This window comes from Pangasianodon hypophthalmus, chromosome 15 (genome assembly GCF_027358585.1).
Source record: "Pangasianodon hypophthalmus isolate fPanHyp1 chromosome 15, fPanHyp1.pri, whole genome shotgun sequence".
NCBI lineage: Eukaryota > Metazoa > Chordata > Actinopteri > Siluriformes > Pangasiidae > Pangasianodon > Pangasianodon hypophthalmus.
This window is the reverse complement of record NC_069724.1, coordinates 1,116,713-1,140,266: the sequence shown is the minus strand read 5'-3', so window position 1 is coordinate 1,140,266 and position 23,554 is coordinate 1,116,713. Positions and strand designations below refer to the sequence as shown.

At 38.7% G+C, this 23,554-nt stretch overlaps 1 protein-coding gene across 2 annotated transcripts in view; it reads left to right on the top strand.

Moving 5' to 3' along the window:
* LOC113541817 (gamma-aminobutyric acid receptor subunit alpha-3) overlaps positions 1-23,554 on the top strand; it is a 108,835-nt gene that overhangs the window by 56,933 nt on the left and 28,348 nt on the right. For both annotated transcript variants that reach the window (XM_026939013.3, XM_026939011.3), the window contains 2 exons: positions 15,955-16,037; positions 21,931-22,074. In XM_026939013.3, coding sequence (XP_026794814.1) covers positions 15,955-16,037; positions 21,931-22,074 — 227 coding nt within the window. The remainder of the gene's footprint in view (positions 1-15,954; positions 16,038-21,930; positions 22,075-23,554) is intronic.

Below are 23,554 nucleotides of genomic sequence, written 5' to 3'. Positions count from 1 at the left end.
TTTAATATAATATTTTGTGTAGCCTTCATGGCTGTTGGACTGAAGCCTGAGAAAACGCTCTCCGTGTCCAGGCAGCCGTTTGATGATCCTTGTTTATACATTAAATAGGAGTTAGTATACAGCATGGGTCTGGTAAACGGGACTCAGTCAGAGACGCCACTCCGTTCTTTACCATCTCAGCCCAGTGGAAGCGCTCGTCCTCCTTTTCTTTTGTTTTTTTCGGTACAAGAATGTCATCAGCCATGAGCCAATGTCATCAGCCATGTCTGTCCAGCGAAGGTGAAAAGGACCATGTCATCAGAAAGACAATTGAGCCACAGCCAGGTACTCGAAGCCTATTTCTCTGCATTAAAGCATGTCACAATAGACGCTAACCCTGCAGCATTCCTAAACAGAGCTGACAGACACTGAAGAAATTCTTATTACTGTTATAATTTGTCATGACAGGCTCAGTCTAGACTCAATTTATGCGAATGACCATTTAACAGTCGAGATGGGTCTGTCTGGCTTGTAAGAGTGAAGCAATGAATTTAAAACATAAGGATTATGAATATTGGTGGTTGCATGAGTTGATGCTTGAGTACAAAGGATGCTATTCTGTTATTCTCAGAGGATCAAAAAACTGTTGTATCTCATGCTAAGACATTGACATTTGTGAATATGTTCAATTAAAAAAAAGCCTGGATTGAGACCTCTAAATGCAGTGCATATAAGAGCTGGGTGTTCTTCGATGCCAATACCACAACAATACTTTTTCGATGCCTATATACACTATATAGCTAAAAGTTTGTCAATAGTGGTTCTTCTCCAAACTGTTTCCACAAAGTCTGAAGCACACAGTTGTATAGAACGTCTCTGTGTGTTGTAGCTTTACAGTTTCCCTTCACTGGAACTAAGAGGCTGAAACCTGTTCCAGCATGACAATGCCCCTGTGCACAAAGCGAGCTCCATGAAGACATGGTGTGTGAAGGTTGGAGTGGAAGAACTCGAGTGTCCTGCACAGAGCCCTGAACTTACTCAACCCCACTGAACACCTTTGGGATGAACTGGAACTGGAGACTCCTTACCTGACATCAGAGCCTGATCTCACTAATGCTCTTGTAGCTGAATGAACACAAATCCCCACAACCACGCTCCAACATCTAGTGGAAAGCTTCCCAGAAGAGTGGAGCTCATTATAACAGTAAAAAGGAAGAATAAATGTGGAATGAGATGTTCAAAAAGAACATATGGCTGTCATGGTCAGGTGTGAACAAACTTCTGGCCATATAGTGAATAGCATTTGACAAGTAACTGTTCTACAGACATCGTATATTTAGAGAGTATTGTATGTTTGAATTTTGATGCACTGGATCTTATTCCATTCATGGAATGTTAAAATTCTATGCATGACTTGTTAATTGAGACATGAGAGATTCACGGCTGTTTTACCCCTAAGCATCACTCCAGCTTCCCTGATTATGAAGCGCAGTCATGCATAGTGAATGAGAATTAAATACGTGAGACTTTTAAAATGTTCCCCATCATTATTTCTCCTCTGTGGAGTTCTCAGGCCTCTATTTACATCCTAATCCTAAAAGTACTCTGACCCAAAAATCGAAAAAATAAATCCATACGTTCATGAAGTCAAGGGAAATGATGCTACCTCAGCTAAATAAACTTGTCTGCAGTACCATCTTAACATGGCTTTGGGATTTTCCTTGTTAAGTAGCGCTAAATGTGCAACGCTAGCACTTCTGCTAATTTGAGATGAAGAAGGATGAGAAGAAAAAAATCAATATACCCAGATGCTACAACAACTACAGCAACAGCAAAAAATAGTGTTTTTTTTCAAGTAAAAAAGACAGTGACCTCGTGGTGATTAGATACAGACCTCTGACATGGGATCGACTACCGTTTAGTTTTGTGCCTTCGTTGGATGTGCATGGCCAGTCAGTATTTAAGGAACTGCTATAATTAATGTTTAAGGAGATGTTGTATAAACTGTTTACACCTGAATGCTATCACTACAAAATACAAAACAAAACAAAACAAAAAAAAAACAATAAAGTGTGTTTATCACTACAATGATAGCATTTTGGAAAACACTTAACCCTTGTGGTTAAAACTGGTATAGAATGCTAATGACTGGCCAATTAGCTTCTTATATATATATATATATATATATATATATATATATATATATATATATATATATTTTTTTTTTTTTTTTTTATTTCGTTTGAATCGAACCTTGGTGTGTTTCCCTCTTTGGTGTGATTCTTTAGCAGGTGAGAACACAGCAGTCACACTCGAGTGGTTCAAAATGTCCGGTCCGAGACCATCTGAGTGACGTATTCTCTGTCCGGTTCCAATCTAATTCTAGCGTGGTTTGATTTCAGTGAGAAAACGATTAGACTCCCAATCGACTCACCGCAGGAAGTGAATCGAACATGCCGTGTCAGCGTTTTTCTTTAGACGTGAGCTGATGAGCTGAGCCAAAGCGCAGAGCTGTAGCACTGTGGAAATGTGATGTGTTTTGGAGAATTGGACCGACAAACAAAAAGAGAAAATAAACACTGAAAATGTCTTAAACTATTTATTCACATAATTATGTAGTAATTTATTTATCTCCATGTGTGTTGGGGTGATTTTTGTGATTTCTGTCCACACTTGGTAAAGGTTTGTTCACCTTTTTCCAACATTGCATTTCTGAGCAGTGAATGAAAGAGATTTACGAGTATGTTTTCAGCCATACATGCCCCTCAGACATGTTTTGCTTTTTGGTTTGTGTAGTGTGAAACAAAACCAAACCCAAAACAAACGAACCAAAAGCACTCTAAGAGATCATTATTTTGCTTGGTATGTTTTGGTGTAAAGTTTATCCTCTTGTAACATTATAATGTAGACAACATAACGTAGCTCACCTAGACCAAATCAGCACTTCAGGTGTTTATCTGTGAATCTAGTTTGCTTAAATGTTAGTTACAACAGTTGGTACTTTCTAGTTTATGTTACTACATAATGATACAGTTGTAAACAGGGGCAGAAAAAGTACCTATAAACAGTACTTAAGTAAAAGTATGGGTATTGTTTCAAAATCTTACATGGTTAAAAGTAGAAGTAGCTGAAGCTGAAAATCTACTGGCATGATAGTCAGAAATGCTTTGAACAAAAATTAACAGTTAATACCTGACTTTTTAATTATCTTAGCAAGTCTTTGGGATGTTTTGGAAGTATTCAGCTTGCTGGTTAGCTAGCAAATTTCCCCAAGCTTAAAATTAACTTACCTTAACCTTACCTTGCTTTTTAAATTTGTTGGCAAATTTTAATTTCATTTTTTACAAAGGAGACGCATCAATCTGTAGGAATCGTTGGTAAATCCAGCAAAACAGAACATTAGCTCAAAGACCACCTAGCATAATTTTGGACAATTTTATTTGAAAAATTTAATGTGAATTTGATTTGATTGGTGTAGAAGCTGGACAAGAAAAATATCTCGATTCGTAACGAGTATTTCGAAGGTCAAAATGAAAATGTAAGGAGTAAAAGGTATGTTTTTTTTGTAAATTTACTTAGTAAAAGTACAGTTATTCATTTTCAGTAAAATTTGAGTAAAGTACAAATCCTCCAAAATAACACTTATTGAAGTATTTACTGAAGTCTTTTCTGAAGTATTTTCCATCCCTCCTGGTAAGTAGAATGTTTTTTCCTCCGTTTACACATCTCCTCTCTCACAGCATGGCTTATTTCATCAGGTGTTCTTTTACAGCAGAAAGAGCACAGGGAGCAAAACAGCCCATAAATGTAGAACATCTCGCAGTGGGCCGAAGTGTTTATGAGTTTTGCTTTTTCATTTTCACTGAGTTCAGGGCTCACGTAACAGTCGTACACTCTAGGGTTCTGTTAAACGTATTTCCTCTATTAATATAAAATTCACTTTCTGTTCATATTTACCTGAAATAACGCTTATCACGATACACTGGAAAAGAAGAATGGATATATTTAATACAACAGAAGAGCGTATACCTAATAGTCAGGAGATCACGAGTTAAGATCTTGAGAGAGGCTGTGCTTCCTGGGTGGGAGGGGCATACTTTTTCTCCCCCGTCAATCACTAGCCATTCATAGGCATCTATGAGCTTGTGTATGCAGAAGAGGGCAGATAGCGCTTTTCTCCGAGTATGTTACGCTGCCTTGTGATGCAGCATGAGCAACAGTTTGAAAAGATGCATTTAGCTGGCTTCACATGTCTCAGAGGAAGCACGTCTTATGCTGCAATCCATTGTACTCAAAACTCGGAAAGTTCCAAGCTGATTTTCCCAAGTTCAGATCTAAGCATGTCCGAGTGCTTCGGCTTGGAAGAACACGGATGGCCAGAGCAATATCATATTTGTATGGCTAGTCTCTGAATTTGATAAATATATTAATAAGATCTACATTAGTTATTTCTGCATTATTAGAGATGTGAAATGACTTTTTTATAAGACAGATTGACTGTCTTGTTCGTCTTTGCTCATAAAAATGGTCTTGTCCTGTAAAATCGGGCTGAAATCAACAGAATTACGTCATAGATATGTAAGAAATACTTACAATGTTGTTAAAACGTCTTTCCATTTCAAGTTTTATTAAGTATAAAATGATGCGTATGTTTACTGTTGACTGTTTACTGTTGCACTGCCATATTATTGTATATTATATATCAGGTGTGTTTAAGCCAGAGAACTTGGGCAAGGTGAATGTTGCTTGAGTTCCAATGCACTTTTCCATGTTGGAGGTCAAGGTACGAGTACAATAGATTGGCGAGAGCTGGCTAGCAGATGAGAAATTGGCAAACAACCAAATTGGGGGGAAAAAATGTGACTTGTCTATATGACACATGCGTCCGTTGTGTCCTTGTAGTAAGCATTTAGCAGATGCAGGGATCTTACAGACACACTTGAAAGGATGTCATACATTACAGGTGCAGTCAAAACTGAGAAGGTGGGAAACATGGTGCCTCTACAGTCCTCCTCGCTTCACATTGGTAACACATATGTTCCTCCACACCTCCCTGTCGGATGAGACATGATTTATCGAGGACGCGTTCAGTCTGACAGAAGGGCGAAGAGCCTGGATGAAGCAAGCAGCTCTTGTCCAGGAAAGCAGCGGAGGAAAATTAATGAGGAAGGGTGACTCGGCACTGAATCATGGCAGAACTCATGTGTCAGACTGCCTCCTTTCTAGAGGATAGTAACAAGCGGCTGAGCAAACCAAATAAACACGCAGCTCAAGATTCCCTTCAGTTTATTAAATTTAAGGGCATGTCTGAAGTGTCTGGACAGGCTTGATGCTTCGTAATCACATTCCTCACTGAATCTCTGTTTAAAAGCTTTTGATGTTGAGGGATGACACAGAATTGACCAGCAGTACATTTACAGACATGTATTGATGCGTTAATTGAAAATAAAAAATATTGACACGTAACCTTTTTGCCCCTAATGAGCCAGGGGCACAATTGGATATTTAATTAAATTAAATTGTCCCAAAGTGGCTTTGCGTCCCATATCTCCCCAGATAAATCCAAACGGAGAAGTGTAAGGCGTAAGCCTTTGTATGAGTTGGCAGAAGAAGTTGGCCACTGGGACCCTTTGGCTGTGTTCAGTTACTCTGACCTCTCAGTGGCATTCATATCCTGTCTGGGCAGCCAGCCGTGGCAGTTTGTTAGCCTGGGATTAGCTGGCAGTAGGGAGCACAGAGAGCAACCTGGCTCTCCTTTCTTCAGCCTAGCCTCCTGAGCTGGCCCTGACCCAGCACTCAATACCAGTTTGCTCAGGTTAGGATTTAATTGCATGTTCAGAGCTATAACAGGCTGTAACTTTAAAGCCTATTGGCAAAGTGCTGTCGCAGAGCCAATACTAACCCATGTATAATCTCCTTCACTGGGGAAAAAGTCCCAGGAGCACAGGGAAAGGACGAGGTTGTGTTCAGAAGCATCAAGCGAGCTATTAATTACTACTGTTAAGTCTGACGTCCTCTCACATTCACACATGTCCCCAACAGTTTCCAGTGATGCTTGTAATAATATTCGGTTATTCCTGTTTATAAAGACGTTGAGTTTTCGGTGCAGTGGGTTCGGTGTAATCCTCTCAGAGGATATGCCAGTAGACACCAGATATAACCACTTCAGCAGTCATTATCATCAGCAGTGACACTGCATCTTTACACACCCATTGAATGATCGATCTCTCCGGAGATTTTGTAAAGTTATATCTTATCGACTTCATTACAGACTAGAGCTGCATCAATATAGCAGTTATTTAAGATCTACTACAATACAGCCAACATCGGTGCAATAACAACACTTTCCTACAGGAGAGGTGTTTTGTATGGACTGAAAATGTGTAGCCATGTGTAATAGAAAACTTAAACTTATTCAGTCAAGTCGCTCCTGTCGCTCCTGTTCTTGAAGTGTTTAATGAGCACCCAGGGCTTTGTGTAAATTACATTAGTACACTCAGCCAGGGTGTTTCTTAATCCCTATTAGGAAATTAGCCGTATTACTCCTTCCCCCATCAAAGGTTTGTCACAGAGTGGCCAAGTAACCTCCATCTCATTATGTTAACCTTTGGGAAAAGTTGAAAGTTGAACAGAGTCACTGCTCGTACTTTGGGTCAGATTCTGTACAGTTCTGCATCGAGCTGGAACCTAAAGGAGTCTGATGTTTGGGTTGCTTTTAAGGTGTCTTCCCCGTGTATTAAGTATTAAAAGAAACATTTAACGCTCTAGAAATACACATAGGCTTTTATAAAAAAGTGCTCATATAATTTCTGAAGGTTTTTAACTCTTGCCTCAATTTCCATTAGTTTAGCAGAATGTTTCTCCATCATTTCATCCGTGATTTTTATGCTTTTCACGTGAATGTATTGTTACTGATTTTTAAAAGAAAATCATGTTTTTCTACAGTGTACTCAATAACAAGCGACTCAGAAACTGTTCAGCTTTAGGTACGGTGGAGTGGTGGATGCATACCTTTTCTCCCTGTGGGAAGATTTTTTTTATAGACCCCCCTTTGCAAAAAAGCATTCCTGCTATGCTAGTGGACTAAAAATAAGGGCCTTGCGCAGGGTTTCCAAGCAACAGGGTACTGACGCAGGTTAATACAATACCACTAACGGCCCTGAACTGATCTGCCCCTGTACCCGTGCATGTTCTCTTCCATGCTTACGCCACTCTCTTACTGCATCTTTACTTAACCATAATTACGGAGACTGATTATTGCTGATTGTCACACTGTGCGAAAAGTGCACAGGGTTATTATTTAAAGTCCTCACTCAGCCTGGCCTCAGGGCAGGAAGAGACCAAAACACCAAAACTCTCTATACCTAGTCTACTTCTGGAGTTCTACAGTTATAAATAAAGTCCCTTGTTTTTGACACTGATACCGATGGGACATGATGTAATGAATCCCTTGGACATTCATCAAAACATGTCTAGTGCACTGTTATTAACTAGCCAAGCAGTGGCTGTCTCGGTGACTACATGGCCTGCGAGATATTGATTTTTCCCTGCTCGGGATTTACTGTTTTAAAAAATCATGATAAACAATTTAATTGTCTAGAAGAGATAGCCTTAAAAAAAGACAGGAAAACGGTCATTTCCACCATTTCAGGTTTAAGGAGCGTAGAGAAGGAAGAGTAAAATCGCATAGACACGATTAAATCGTTATATTGCACAAGTTCAGAAAACCTAATTTGTAAGTCTCAGGTTGAAATAACCAGAGCGTGAATTCTATCATTTATATATTACATATAAAGTTTCATCATGTTTTAACAATAAATGTAATAAAATAAATTCACACTCTAAATACAAAACAACATTTAAAAAAAAATAGCTTGTGTTTTCCTGAACATGACTTTTCTGCATTTTTACTATTTTCTACTATTTTATAATCATAATGAAGGCATTAACACTATGAAAGTGTTAAGCAAATCAGATCTATTTTATAGTTTAATTTCTTAATAGTATTCCTGATGAAGCTTTACATTTTACAAGTTTCCGAATAGGCCAGACTCCTCATTGCTTCTTCTAGATGAAAAGATTGAAATGAAAACTACTTTTTGGGGGATGCGATAATTTTAAGTTAATTTTTTAATATAAGCTACTTATTAATATGCATTTGGATTGAGAAATTAATGAGATGGAGAACTGAATGGAATGAAAAATACATTGGCATTAATTCCATTATTTACATTTTATCTTAGAATCAAATTTCAAACCATTAAACCTTTATCAAAATGTCTTTAAGACGATAATAAACATACTTTTCAATCTAGCGTGTCCACATTTTTAAGTGGCAGTGAACGAAATCCCAACTGAAGCTTCTAAAGTGCCTACACACCTCCGCAGTGATGTCAGGAGCTCAGAAAGCGTGTCTGACTCCACTCTTTTTCTGATGGATGAACACAATAAGATGTAATGATGAACCTTTATTTCTGCTAATTGATTATTAAAATAGTTTAAAATAGTTTATACTACAGCACGGTCGAATTCTTGAATCCTAAGGCATGGATTAATTTTCAATAGCAGCAGCTCTGACAGTAGCTCCAGCTGTAACGTAAGTGACAGGTTTATATTAATGCACTCGTTCTAATACGTTATAGTTTCTATAGTAACAGCGAGACTTGTACGGCAGACGCTTCTTGTAATCTAAGACTAATAATAAACAGAATTATTAAGATGTTGTTTTTAACAAAGAAAAATATAATCGTTACTGTGGTGAAGTTTTCTGTTAGGAGACGTTTATGTCACATTTTTGGAAGGAGTCTCCAGTGTCAGCGAACAGAAGAGTTTTATAGTTTATGGATAACATTCAGTGTAACTATAAACAGTTAAAAAGTGTAACGTATTGTTCTTTAATAAATTAGAAAGTGTAATCATTGGCAAATCTCTGTGGTATACGAGGAATAACACACTTTAGATTGTACTCTTATGGGAAAACAGCAGGGTCTGAAGTGTATTATTTCTTACTTAACAAATTAGTCGGGTGGAGCTTAGTTACTCTTTCACTTTCTCTTTCTGTGGAATTTTTTGTTTTTTTTATAGATTTAACCTGTAGCTGAACAGCTAGCTACATTTAAGATTACATAATAGTCTAACCGATAACGTAAAACCCGAATATGTTACATCAACGCTTTATTCAAAACTGAAATAAATGTATTCCATTAGTAAATCGTCTTCCTCAAATGACGCTGCAGGAAAAATGCCAACATTCACATCTTAGCCAACAGAAATTCAGAGACTCTTTGACCTGTGTGTCTCTGAATTTCTGTGGAGAAATGCCAGAATCTTCGCTCGTCCGCATAGTCCTAACTCACTCTAGCTCTTTTCTGAGACACCATGTTTCCTGCTGAGGAGAAGAGGAAGTTGCAGGTGTGAGACTTTGCGAGCTTGGCCATGTGCCGTATTTGTTGCTGAAGAGAAATTCCTTTCTTTGGTGTGTCCTGATGTATAAAACACATCAGAATTTAATTGTGTATCTTTCTGCCTCTTTTTCTGAAAGCTCCTTATCTGCTTTCTGAAAGTTGCATGTCTAGAATTGAGTCATCTTTTTTCCTTTTGATTAAAAAGTATGCCTAGATGACCTTTGGCTTCCTTCGTGCTTTCTCTTAAGCACTTGCTCTGGTGATAAGAAAGTAAACATCGGAACATTGGCTAGTCCACATCCTCGTCTGCAGAGGCTTGAAAATGGAATGGATCTTTTTTTGTTCTGTGGTGATGAGTCAGAGTGAGACTTTGCCCATACACCTGCGTGCTCATGTACTGACGAAGATGCAGATTTCAAAACAAGACAAACCAAGGCAACAGCAAAGTGCTCTCTGACCTTGTGAGCAGGACCAGAGAACAGAAACCCATTGTTTCATTTGCTGTCTAATGAAATTGTACATTGTCTGGCAGAGGACTTACATCTTTACGTCCAGTGGGAAGTGAATGTAAAGAAAAACAGTTAGAATCAGAAAAATGGGCAGGGTTCAATACAGCCACGAGCCTAGATCTGGTTCAAAGTGAAAAGGAGAGAGTGTGCGTCTTAAGTGTTTAATCAAAACTTTCAAACAACTTCGGATACAACAAATGCTCAGCAGGAAATCTTGACAAACACACTGCAGAACTTGCGACACTGCAGTAAAGCACACTGACAGCACTACAGACCTGCTGCACACCTACACTATATGGCTAAAAGTTTGTCGACACCTGACCATCACACCCATATGTGGTTCTTCCCCAAACTGTTGCCATAAAGTCTGAAGCACACAGTTGTATAGAACGTCTCTGTGTGCTGTAGCTTTACAGTTTCCCTTCACTGGAGCTAAGAGACTCAAACCTGCTCCAGCATGACAATGCCCCTGTGCACAAAGCGAGCTCCATGAAGACATGGTGTGTGAAGGTTGGAGTGGAAGAACTCGAGTGTCCTGCACAGAGCCCTGAACTTACTCAACCCCACTGAACACCTTTGGGATGAACTGGAACTGGAGACTCCTTACCTGACATCAGAGCCTGATCTCACTAATGCTCTAGTAGCTGAATGAACACAAATCCCCACAACCACGCTCCAACATCTAGTGGAAAGCTTCCCAGAAGAGTGGAGCTCATTATAACAGCAAAGGGGGAATAAATCTTAGTTTGTTTCAGAGCTCACTAATCAATACTTTTAGCTGGTTGAAAGTAATAATAAAAGAAATCAGTTACTTTAATTGTGAGGACATGCACTTTTATAACACTACAGAAAATGTTGGATTCAGAAACAATAGCTACGCTGGAACACGGAGTGATTTGGGAAGAGAATTAATTTAGTAGTAATTGTCAGGCAGAATCAAGACAGTGAAGAAATGTTTTGAAATTGTTGTTCATTATGGAGTTAAATCCTGGACACAATAGTGCAGGTGAAATTTAACAGAACTGAAGTGGATCAGTGGCGACTTGCAGTGCATCGAATCGATACTTGTTTAACCGCATCATTTTCATATCGTATTTTCAGAAAGAGGGAGATGCACACCCCTAATGAATCTCGTGCAGTTTCTAATAGATTAAACATCACATATACATTGTCTACACTTATGGACAGTCAGCTTAAGGCTGTTTTTAAGAAAATATAAGATGTAAATCACCTCCAAATCACTTGAGACCATTAAGGTAATTTAACATCAATGATTATTCTGTTGCTCTGTAGATTATTTTCCATTTTCAGTGTGTAGTATCTCTGGTCTGTATATTATAACAGACTTTCCACAAAAAATACCCAAATTAAATAAAAAAATATTTTTTAGGACTCCAAAGAATGCTTTAACTTTTCTGAAATTACTTGTTTTTATTAATTTTTTTTTCCCACCAAAATCAGCTGTATCACAGTGCTACACTAAATTAAATCATTTGACATGCACTTTTAAGTAATAAAAAACATCTAAAGAATATTGATGTTTTAAAGGTTATAAAAGAGTTAAGTATTGTGTATAGTTTTATTTTCACACACTTTTTTAACATTCAGAATTCTCTTAAAGGTATAAAATGTATGATTTTTTTTCATCTGGCTTCAGTTACATATAAAACTTGTGAGATTCTTTGCAACAGGAGGTGAAATGCCAAAATAGGTACATGTGTGATTTCTTTATAAAAACATTTTTAGAAAGGATGAATGATGTGATAATCTTTGTAGTGAAAGAGAGCTTCCTTTTGACTAAACATCCAACCAGACAAGCACTTAAACTTTAACCAATTTTAATACTCTTTCAACCATATCCATGTTTTTTTGCTTTCGATGTAAGTCTAATGAATTGTGAACTGTTATCCGTTCTCTGTCATCCATCTCCTGAACGACAGTCTCATGTGTGCTGATATGTAGTGTGTTCAGTAAAGCATTTCTTGGAACAGTGATCATTTCAGCACAGCGGCATGGCGCAGTGGGAATACTGACTCTCAGCTCCTCTCATTGATCATCCTCCAAGTTCAAAACAATAATAAGTATGAAGAACGCCGCTGCATTGGACAGTTTCCAGAATTCTTTCATACACGTCAAGGGCACTCTAACAGAGCCGAGCTCAAGGAGGTCATCCTTGATGAAGAGGACATTTGGAGGAGTCGACCGCTGGTGTTAACAAACATGCTCGTGGATTGACTTGGGCTTTGCAGAGTGTTGGTGTTTCCAAGAGAAACCCGTTAGCGTGACTGCCTTTGGATCAGCGTAGTGTGAAGAAGTTTCAGGAACCTGGTTGATACTCATTAATTAATGTCAACAAGGCAGAAGTGCACCGCAGTTCATTTGCCAGGCCCTGAACATCATAGACATTATGTCTGAATATTACCCAGGAGACACCAAGCTTTATCTAATTAAGCACTTAAAGAAGCTAGGAACTTGCAGTGGAAGAAGTGAGAAGAGAGATAGGAATGAAGGAGGAAGTATAGATGCTCTGTATGTACTAGAGCATATATTGAAAACAAGCCTGGAATATATCAATTTGAAGCTATATATATATATATATTTTTTTTTTGGGAGAGAAGTCTTCCTTCCTGAATTTATCTGTGTTGTAAACTGTAGTTGTAATACCGTTCTGCTTGGTAGATCCACCCTGAGAAGTAGCACAAGCTGTCATATGGCACAGAGAAGTTACCCCATGGTTATGAAGTCATTAGTGCCACGAAAGTTTTTTGTGCTTCCCAGCATATCGGTAGAACTTCACAACTGTTATATCACATGTACCAAACTGTCAAACACTCAACCACTGAGAATCGTGTAGCTTTACGATGCTGCTATCATCCCAGCATGTTCAGCACAAACCTCTAGCACTGGACAGAGTCTGATATATTTTTACCCGCACTATCCAGCTTGGCAAGATTTCTGCCAGCCAGAGCAGTTTTATAGCCCACTCCACTGTCCCAGGGGGCCAGTTAGATGGAGGTGTAGGATGAACACATGGCTTTACTCTTGATTTCAGGCAGCTGAGGCTTCACATCTGGTCCGAAGTAACAAATGAGAGACAACTCATTCCTGAAAAGCTCGGAAGCCGCAGCACTGCTGTTCACTATCGCTAGAGTCGAACTAATAGGACTGGAGGGATATCGTTTATTGGAAGAATTTGAAGAAGTTATAGTAGATCAACTTGTGTATGATTTCGGTTGTGATAAGTTGGGTTAATTTGGTTAGAGATAGTGTTTATGCATGCAAGTGTTAAAGTGTGTACAACAAGGTAAAATAAAATGAGTTAAGATGAAATTATCAATCCATGAAGGAAATTCTTGTGCCAGTTGCTCAAGACAATACAAAATAGTGAAGATAGCAATAAATAAATGTAGGAAAAAAAGCTAGTTAGAGACATACTGGTAATAAAGTAAAAATCAAAATATTTGTTAAGAATGTTACCACTGGAGCAAAAAAAAAAAAGACAATTTAACAGTGGAGGTAAAGTGGAGGTAAAAATAAACGTGATGTAATATAAGTCTAGAAATATAAGTGCAAATAATAAAAGTGAAAACTGAAATATTCTTTAATTTTTTTAGAAACAACTAAATACCCAATCCAATAATAGTTTCCATTTTAAAATCTGATTGGCTGAGCTACAATCGAAGCCGTTATAAAATTATTAATGTGCCAGGTTTCAAACCAATAAAACTGTTACAATAACGACTAGTGGAGTCTACATGCTTTTCCGAAGCTCAGAATCGTTAACCCGCTCACATGACACGACTTAATCACTTGTGATTGGTGGATATAGTGGTGTGCACACTACACGATCTCTCACGGACTACACAGTCTTTCACCTGGAGAGATCCCTGACGAAGAGAACATGATCCACAAATCGCTCTTTCTCGTGAAACTTAACGTGAGAGCTCTGGATCATGTCTAGTTTTAATGAAACATAAACTAGAGGAATAAGAGAACACTGTGGACTAAATATTGACTGGTGAGATGCAAGGATTGTCTGTTCTGTAAAGAGAACAGGAGGCATGGTGAAAAGAAACGTGGCTATTTTTATATGATAGGAATCGTGTTGTGTTTGTTTTTATTGTTGCAGTTGTGTTTACGATGTGTCCTCATTCTCCCACACTAATAGACGGATGATAAACTGGATTCAGGGATCTGCTGCGCAGGACAGGAGTAGAATTGATGTCGTCTCGGATTGTTATTGGCTGTTTCTCAGCGCTGTTCTTGCTGTGAGTCGTAGAGGAGTTCAGATTACATGATTCATCAACGAGAAAATCAAGCATGCTTGAAAATATTGGCGCCTCTGTGATCACTCTCAGACCAAGAACGTCACGTCGCTGAACTGTTCACATTACACGCCACGTGCTCCTCTTGTTCGTACGTAGATTTGAATACATTGTCGGTTTAATCCGAATAATGTCTTCGTATTTGATTCCATCCCTAGCATATGCTGTATTTGCACACATACAGACGCTGAGCAGTGTACCACTTTTAAAAAAAACCTCTGCTTTATTCTCGTGTATAAACCAACATGTAAAAAGTCACTACAGGGTAGACCTCATCTTTAAGCATTCATATTTTGTACTTACACACTCAATCTATCATTTCCAGAGCTGTATATTATCTGCAGCATCAGGAAAATAGCGATGATGTCATCAGGATTTTGGGGCATATCAAAAGTGTCCAAAAAAAAAAACCCAGCACTTATTGTTTTTCACTTTCAAACACTTAACAGTTAGGAGATGAGAAACAAGCTACTGTTACCCTCCAGTCATAAAGCAGTGATATGACTTTGATTCACCTCTGAGAATAAAGCTGTTCCACTTGCTAATTAGCAACTCAGAGGAGCTATTTATAGCTAGTTTCACCTTATCAACAACACTGCAGCATTGAAGTGTTAGCTTGCCTGGTGTAAAGTGTATGATGTGCTGCTGAAGAGAAGAATAGCTGAGTCATTCACTCTTGCACTTACACTCTTACACTTTCCACCCTCTAGTTTTCGTCTGGATTACATTTTACCTTTTGACTGCCCTTAAATTGTCAGAAGAACACAATGAAGAGCTGTTACATGCACATTTCACAAATTTTTTTTTTGTACTTTTGTTAGAAAATGTGCTGAACTTATCAGATGATTTCAGTCTCTCTGTGTTAAGATGCGGAGCTGCAAGCTGCCCCAGATACACATGATTTAAGCAAAATAAAACATGACAGTGTTTAAATTTGCAGTACACTTCTGAAGTTCACACACTTGAGTTGTTTCTCACTCTTTTGCTTTCGGGTTCCAGGGTGTGTGTAGTTCCTTAAAATGATCTTGAAACTTTTTACAAATTGAAGGGCTTAATAAATAATTAACCCTTTCATGCAGTCGACTTAAGAAAGTTTTGAAAAATATATGAGACGTAAATCAAATCATTATCATAAGGAATATTATCTTGATTTCTTTTTCATCTGTAGACAGTGCAGCGTGTCTCTGGTACCTTTAGGAGCATTAAATTAAACACCTTAGCTTTTTTGTTTTTTGTTTTTTCTTTCAGCTGCATCATGCAACAGTTCTAAACTCTATAACATGTCAAGTTACTGTTATATTTTATTTAAAATTACTTTTCTTAGTGATATTTATGGGAAAAAAGTCGAAATTCATATGCAATTTTAAGTAATAATAAACATTCTAAAGAATTAAATAAATTTTGCATGAAATTGTAAAATAAAATGTGCACGATCTTTGATTTTTTGCCTGCAAACATCCTTCATTTTGCTTTTATTCTCAGAGACATGTCAATATGTGGAAATGTAACTGAGGAATAGTAAATAGCTCACTGCGGACTCTGCCTTAAAACCTTTTTTAAGTTTCTTCTGTGAAACATATATTCAAAGATGTTTTTATATTTCATCACCATGACAGATTTGGTCTCAGATTACATTTGAAGCAGAACTGAAAGCGTTTATTTCTTTATATTTAACTTGAGTATACCTGCGGACCCGTCATCATTCTGTCTTACGGTCGTTATCTCTTTTACGTGCAGATTAACTATTCACGCTGAGTGCCCCATGCATCTGGAAGATTTTCCCATGGATGCTCATGCCTGCCCGCTCAAGTTTGGAAGCTGTAAGTGGTTTTTTTTTTCCTCTATCAGTGTGATTGGTATTCATAAAGCAGCTCGGATGAAATCGACCGCCTCCAGCTGCTCGTACTGCTCTGTCTTCATGCGCTAAAATGGCACAACTGATTCAGAAACATTGTCCTTATTACAAAGATTATTAGCCATCTAAGAGGGCCGGAATAGTGCTCAGTTTTGCCCTTGGTATAATCACAACTAAACTAAACTACATCTAGTGTGTTGGATTAATAAGGTGTGTTGCAGTTTTCTAATGTAAATGATGCAGATCTTGGTAAAATTGTCTAAAACATGATTCACAAAAACAGAGATTCAACCTACCTTGAATTCTTATGGCTTCAGTTCAGTTCTTTGACCGTGGCGAGGTTGTTGGTGTCAGATGGGCTGGTTTGAGTAGCTCAGAACCTGCTGACCTCCTGGGATTTTCACACATAAAAGTCTCTAGATTTTGCACAGAATGTTGCCAAAAACAAAAAAAATTCAGAAAGCATCAGTTCTGTAGGCGGAGGAGAATGGCCTGACTGCTTTGAGCTGACAGGAAGGCTACAGTAACTCAACTAACCACTCTTTACAACCGCGGTGAGCAGAAAAGCATCTCAACATGTCAAGACCACATCAGGTTCCACTCCTGTTGGACAAGAACAGGATTTTGAGCCTACAGAGGGCATGGACTCACTCAAACTGGACAGATGGAGATTGGATAAACCTCACCTGGTCTGATGAATCTTGATGTCTGCTGCACGGTCAGAATTTTGCACTATGGACCCAATCTGCCTTGTGTGAACAGTTCAGGCTGCTGGTGGTGGTGTAACGATGTGGGGAATGTTTTCTTGACACACATCAGACCCTATAAATACCAATTGAGCATCATTTGGACCCCACAGTCTATCTGAGTGTCGTTGCTGACCAAATACATCACTTTATGTCTGCAATTTACCACCTTATAACAGCTACTTCCTGCAAGATAATGTCACAGAGTCTTCTCAAACTGGTTCCATGAACATGATGATGAGTTCAGGGTATTTCAGTGGCCTCTCCAGTCTTCAGATCTGAATCCGATAGAGCACCATTGAGAAGTGGTAGAACAGGAGATGAATGTGCAGCTCACAAACCTGCGGCAATTACATGATGCAATCGTGTCAACATGGACCAAAGGAATACTTTCAACACTTTGTGGAATCCATGCCACGAAGAATTCAGGCTGTTGTGAGATGAAAGGGGGGTTGTGATGCGCAGTATTAGTGTGATGTTTGTAATACAGTAGACGGTGAGTGTATATTTGTAAATAACTGCTGGAGTGAGTTATTGGTTGCACTGGAAAAATATCCTCAGCCAAATGAAAAGCTTCAAAGCTTGAAAATATACATTTCAAATGTCAGTTGAGTAGTTAAGTTTATGATAGTTAACTAGTTAAAGCATTCATCCAACCTCAAGACTGTAAATCTGATTATTTTTTTGTAACTTTTTTAGTGATGATTTCTTTCTGAAATACACAGGTTTAAATTAAGAATGTAGCCACAGGCGCTGGAGATCACCATGACGAAGCGGTCATGCCACCATGAATAAAACATCCCCCCCCCCAGGCGATAAAACAAAAGGCTTCCACTCCTGCATATTCAGCTGCACCTTCCTCCTTCCATCCAACGGGCCTCGTTACGAAGGGCTCAGCACAGAGGGGCATCTCATTTGATCCTTCTGGATATCATCGGAAATCAGTCTGAAAAGATGGTGAACAATCGGCTCTTTTATGCAACCGATGCTGTACGATCAGCGAGTAATTAGCCGCTTTTGTTAGCGGCTGACAATTATGAGCGTGCTCCCTCTTGCCTTCCCCTCCTGCATGTACCCTCTCATTCGCCTCATTCCCTAATCACTGCCTACTTCCATTTTATCTTACGCTGCCTGTCAAACTGTGCTCAGCAATCACATGTTTTTTTTTTTTTTTTAAATACACTTTGAACTTTGGATCTTGAAAATCAGCAAAGCAGAAGAACCGGGTGATTTATTTCTAGTTTGAATGAAGCACATTACCCCATCAATACTACGGACATAGAAAACAATTTTGTGTGAGGGCACTTGTAATGGAAATGTTCTCCTTTCATTTTTGTTTTACAAAATAAGTGGCCTGATAAGGGAAAGAATTACTTTAAATAAAATGATTTCCCAAAGAAAGAGGGAAAACAGAAACAAAAAGGAAGAGACATCATGAGGAGACTAATGCTAATTACTTTTATTTAAAATGTTAAAAACTGAAGGTAAGTAAGATTTAGCGAGGCGAGGATGTGATGATTTTTGGTCCTCATCTACGCTGATACTGAAACTTACTGTACTTCTGATCATTTTTTGAGCTTGGCTTGTCCGAGCTACAAAGTGGGGAAAGACCATGAAAGTGTGTGCTTTGTTCTCAACAATCTATCCAGCTAACTTTAGTGATCATCAGTTTATGATGTTTTTATTTCCAAAACTGTGAACTGTACAGTCAATGTTATAGATTTAACCAAGTAACATGTCTATGTTGATTGATCCAAAGCACTATCAACTCTTTTAAAGTAGAAAAGTGATATTTTATTTACTGTTACAATCTTTAGTTGAATACAACAATCGTATTAATCAATCAAAGACATTGTGGAACTTTTTATTCAGCTCTGTTTATGTTGGTTGCTGTCATATGCTGCTAGAGATGAACTCCTGGGGCTAAGTTTTATGTTTAAGACGTTATTTCTTCTGAACATCATTGCACAAGATGCCGAGAATTACACACTGACTCGGGAGAAAGGAAACGCTCGGTGCTTGCAGAACTGAAGTGCATACGTGTCCACTCAGTTCACGACACGTTGTGCTCATCTGTAATGTCCATGCTCGCTGATACTGCTCAGAGTGCTCGGGTCGGTCGTCCTCACACTCAGAGGAAGGTCAGAGGAACATGGCATGACAAGAAGGTTCAATAACCACTCTTTACAACCATGGTGAGCAGAAAAGCATCTCAAAGCACAACCCTGAGATGGATGAGCTGTAACCACACCAGGTTCCTCTCCTGTTAGCCAAGAACAGGAATCTGTGTCTACAGTGGGCCTCGAAACTGGACAGTTTTTCAGGTTTGAAAAAGACGACGTAATGTTATTCACCTGCTGCTACGTGATTGGCTGACTGGATAATTGCGTGAACGAGCAGGGGCACAGGTGTTCCTATTAAAGTGGATAGAATTGCTTTGAACATTGCTCAGCATGGGTGGGAATGTCTAAAGAAAATACTTCCTTTTTTTGTTTAATTAGAAAATTAGTGTTTTTATGTCACGTGTGTATTGATTATATTCACAATGGAGTTTATATTTTTCCTTTTCTTTCTCTTTTCTTTCTCTCTTGGTGTTCTGGGTTTAATTCAAGTGATAAATTTAAGGTTGTCCTTGTTCTAGTTGCTGAAAGCGGGTGACACTTTTGCCCTTTTCCCTCCCCGTAAGCTGGGCTGACTGTAAATAAACCTCTCTGTGCTCGCTGCCTGCTGCAAACTCTGTATCAGAAGCCTGAACAATACACTTCATTGCCAATTACAATTCAGTATAGATGAAGCGGCATTAAATTTTATGTGTTGAGCTTTTGATTAACGGTTTTCCAACTGAATAAAATAATATCTTTTCTCTCTGGCCATCAAAATTTCATTAGCAAACCCTTGGATGGTGTGTGAATTTGGTTTCTGTTCCACATCTGTTTTTTTTGTCTCTCGCGGTTACTGATTTATTACATACCTTGGATTCAGCATAATGTAACATTAATTTAATGTATTGATTGTTCCCTTTTTCTTATATATCAAGTGACGCTGATATTGATATTTCTTCTGAGGGATTTATGTTCGAAGATGAAGCTCGCATTTCAGAGCAGAGAGCTCTGTGTAACCGTTAGCACTAGCACTGCATGACAATTAAGATATAATGTCTATAGGTTTATGTGTATAATATATAGACACGTGACAAAGGAGCATTTTGATAGCATGATTTGGGTTCATTTTTCCTCTTAGAAGGAAGGATTGCTGAAAAATAAACCCAAACAATGAAACTTTTTTATCCGGATGGGGGCGTGGTCTATTCCAGGATGACTCCGCCCCCATCCACAGGACACACGGGCTCAGTAAATGGTTTGATGAGAATGAAAATTATGTCAATCATATCAAAGCAGACAACAAAAATATGATAAATTGTTTATAAATAATAGTCAGCAACCAATTTTCATTAGTTGAACCATGTTATGAAGCACACAGTGGTGCAATATGTCACTTTATTTAGACTGAAATTTGAAGGGAAATGGCGGTGCACGTTACAACAGAGAAAACAACCAAATTCCTCTTAATTATTATATATATCATATATATAATTAATTACAGCAGTAGTAGCGTACAGAGCACAAAGTTTGTGAGTTTGATCCTAGCTGTCTCGAAGCCGTATATATGTGTACTCAGGTTTCTATCACAGTTGGCCTGACCGCTGTTTGAAACAGCAGTTTAAAATCAACGCCTGTGTTCTGCGCTTGAATCAATCATTATTCAATCAGTGCTCGAGTCAGTGATTAGTCTACAAGACATTTTCACATTTCAAAACACAGCTCATGTCTTGAAGCCATGTGCGTTAAGCTGTGTTGGGCAGCGAACAGCGGAGCGTTTCTTCATATACACAATATACAAATATATCGATGAGCTAAAGGACAAGTCACAGACGAAGTGAATAATGTTGATTATTGATAATAAGGTCTGGGATACAATCGCTTACTGTATAACAGTTGGGTCTCGTAATCAATGTTTGGGGAAATTGGGCAGGTGTGAAGACATGACATGACTTTGACAGGGGCCACATTGTTATTCCAGACGACTTGTTCAGAGCAGTGAGTCGCGGTCAGCAGTGTTGAGTACTGATGAGTGGTCTGGACAAATCACGAACCGGCGGCAGCATGTTGGGCGCCCAAGGCTCATCGATGCGCAGGGGCAACAAAGTCTATCCCTTCCTCTCCGAACTGACAGAAGGGCTACTATGGGACAAGTCACAGAAAACTTCAATGATCGTTACAGCAGGAATTTGTCACAACGCACAGTGCTGCGTGTAGGGCTTGACGAATCGTTCAAGGTGTTGACCTGGCCTCCAGATTCCCCCGATCTCAATCTGATCCGATCTGTGTGATGTGCTGGAACAAGAAGTCCGATCCATGGTGATTCCACCTCGCAACTTACAGGACTTAAAAGATCTGCTGCTAATGTCTTGGTGCCAGATACCACAGCACACCTTCAGAGGTCTTGTAGAGTCCAGGCCTCTGCGGCTCGGAGCTGATTTGGCGGCACGTGGAGGACCAGCTGGATATTATTCAGGTGGTTATAATGTTTTGGCGCATCAGTGTATATTTTTAATAAATGTTATGTGTCAAGTCATCAAGTCTCCATCCTGCTTTTGGTCCTCATTGAAGCTGATCCCAGAAAGAGTCGATGATTTCACTGAGAGTTCACTAATTCCAGGCATTGAAAGCTACGAGTCGATCCTAAAGCTTTGGAGTCGATTCCACACACCGGAAATGATTCAAGCAAAATGAATTTAGTATTGGGGTGTTTCAGTAAGAGAGACGTTGGTGGACGTAGATGTTTGGATATTTATTTTGTGTTTATTTTGAATTTGTCTGGTTGGAATTGAAAAAAAAACAGGACTTGAAACTCAGGTAAGACATACAGTTGCAAAAAAAAAGGAATAGTTCAGAAGCAGGAAAAATTTTACAGAATAGCAGCACATAGTGCGTTAGTTTGCGTTTCTCATTTGGTCGACATAAGCATTTAATAATATTCTAACTGCTGAATTGAAATACTCTGTATTTTTGTAAAAAAAAATGAATATTCACCATCCTCTGTCTCTCTCAGATGCTTACACCAACAACGAGGTGGTCTACATCTGGACTGCGGATGATGAGAAGTCCGTGTCCGTGGCTCCAGATGGCTCCCGTCTCAACCAGTATGACCTGCTGGGACACGTCATAGGCAAAGAGACCATCAGCTCTAGCACAGGTAGAGACTATTGTAACTGAAAAATCAAAATCTATGAGGAATGTTTACAGAATTGCATAAAATTACTTTTGCAAAATTAGAGTAGTGTAACGCTCAAAATATTTGTATCTTTACTCAAAGAGGGCGTGGTCTAAACCAGAAGTGGATGCTTTATTCACCACCTGAACTTCTACAGTTCCTCAGCCTCAGCTACATCACTCGAGTTCATGATCGCTCTCAACCAGACGCTCTGTGGAACTTTCTAGAAAGCTTTCTAACTAATGTAACACAGTAAGCTAGGGAACTATCTTTCAAAACAACACTAAATACAACAAAATAGCATTTTATCAGATTTACTTGTTACATTTTCCAGAAAGACCAAAGACCAATGATTTTCCGCAAAGATTTTCCAGAAAGACGAGAAAAGTTTGCTGGAAATGTTATCAGGATCTACTATGAAGCCAAGATGCATTGCTGCTGTGAGTCAAAATGGAGTCTGTACGTCTGTTTGTATGATTTTCCGCAAAGATTTTCTCCAAATGAGGATGAAGAACGTTCTTTTAAGAACGACGAAAAGCATACACAATAACCATACATGTTAATATTTTTTAAATTAATTAATTGAATAGTTTCGGAGACAGCAGCAGAGATATTCCGCCCTGTGGCTCTATAAATTAAAGCGTATTTCTTTTATGAATTGCGGGCCAGTTTGGACACAAATATAGTAGAAATATGTTTTTATTTTGGAGCTCAACTGCATCAAACACTGACAATAGATTAAAAAAAAGACTGATGTGCCTCTTATTTGTAAATGAATGTCATCTTGAAGAACTGTGAGCTTTGTATGCAGTATGAAAATATTTATTTTTATTGCGTCCTCTGGAATTCCAGTCCTGATTCACACCTCTAGTCACAACCAGAAGCTTTCTTGAGAAAAAAAAACGAATACTGCACCTACTATTCGTATCTATGTTCATGTTCACATCACACATGAACACATCTTTCCAATCAGACTAATGTGTTGTGATTAGAGGTGTGTATCAGGACTGGAATCCCATATTCCCTTCCTGTCCATCTCTATGGTAAATCCGTCATATCTTGTGACCCGTAAACACATTCATGTGTGTTAGAGGTCATCTTTTACCTGCTTTACTTTAACAAACAGCAAACAAATCTTTAAATTTATTCACAAATTGTATTGATGTGACAGAGGTGCAGCAATCCTATTTACATTTTCAATTTCAAAACTTCTCTTTTCAGTTTATGAACAGCAAGACAACCTACGTGGATAAACTTTCCGTACGCTCCCTTTGGTGTGTGTGTGTGTGTGTGTGTGTGTGTGTGCCTGGCATACGCTTACAAATTCCATTTGTGTCTGTTTGTGAAGTAATTTATCTGGCCTGCTTTGCAAGCACTGAGCTCATCGATTGCTTTCTGCCGCAGTTATTGGGGCCACTGCAGCCTGGGTGAAGAGTGAAGGGCTTGTTGATTGTGTTTCTGT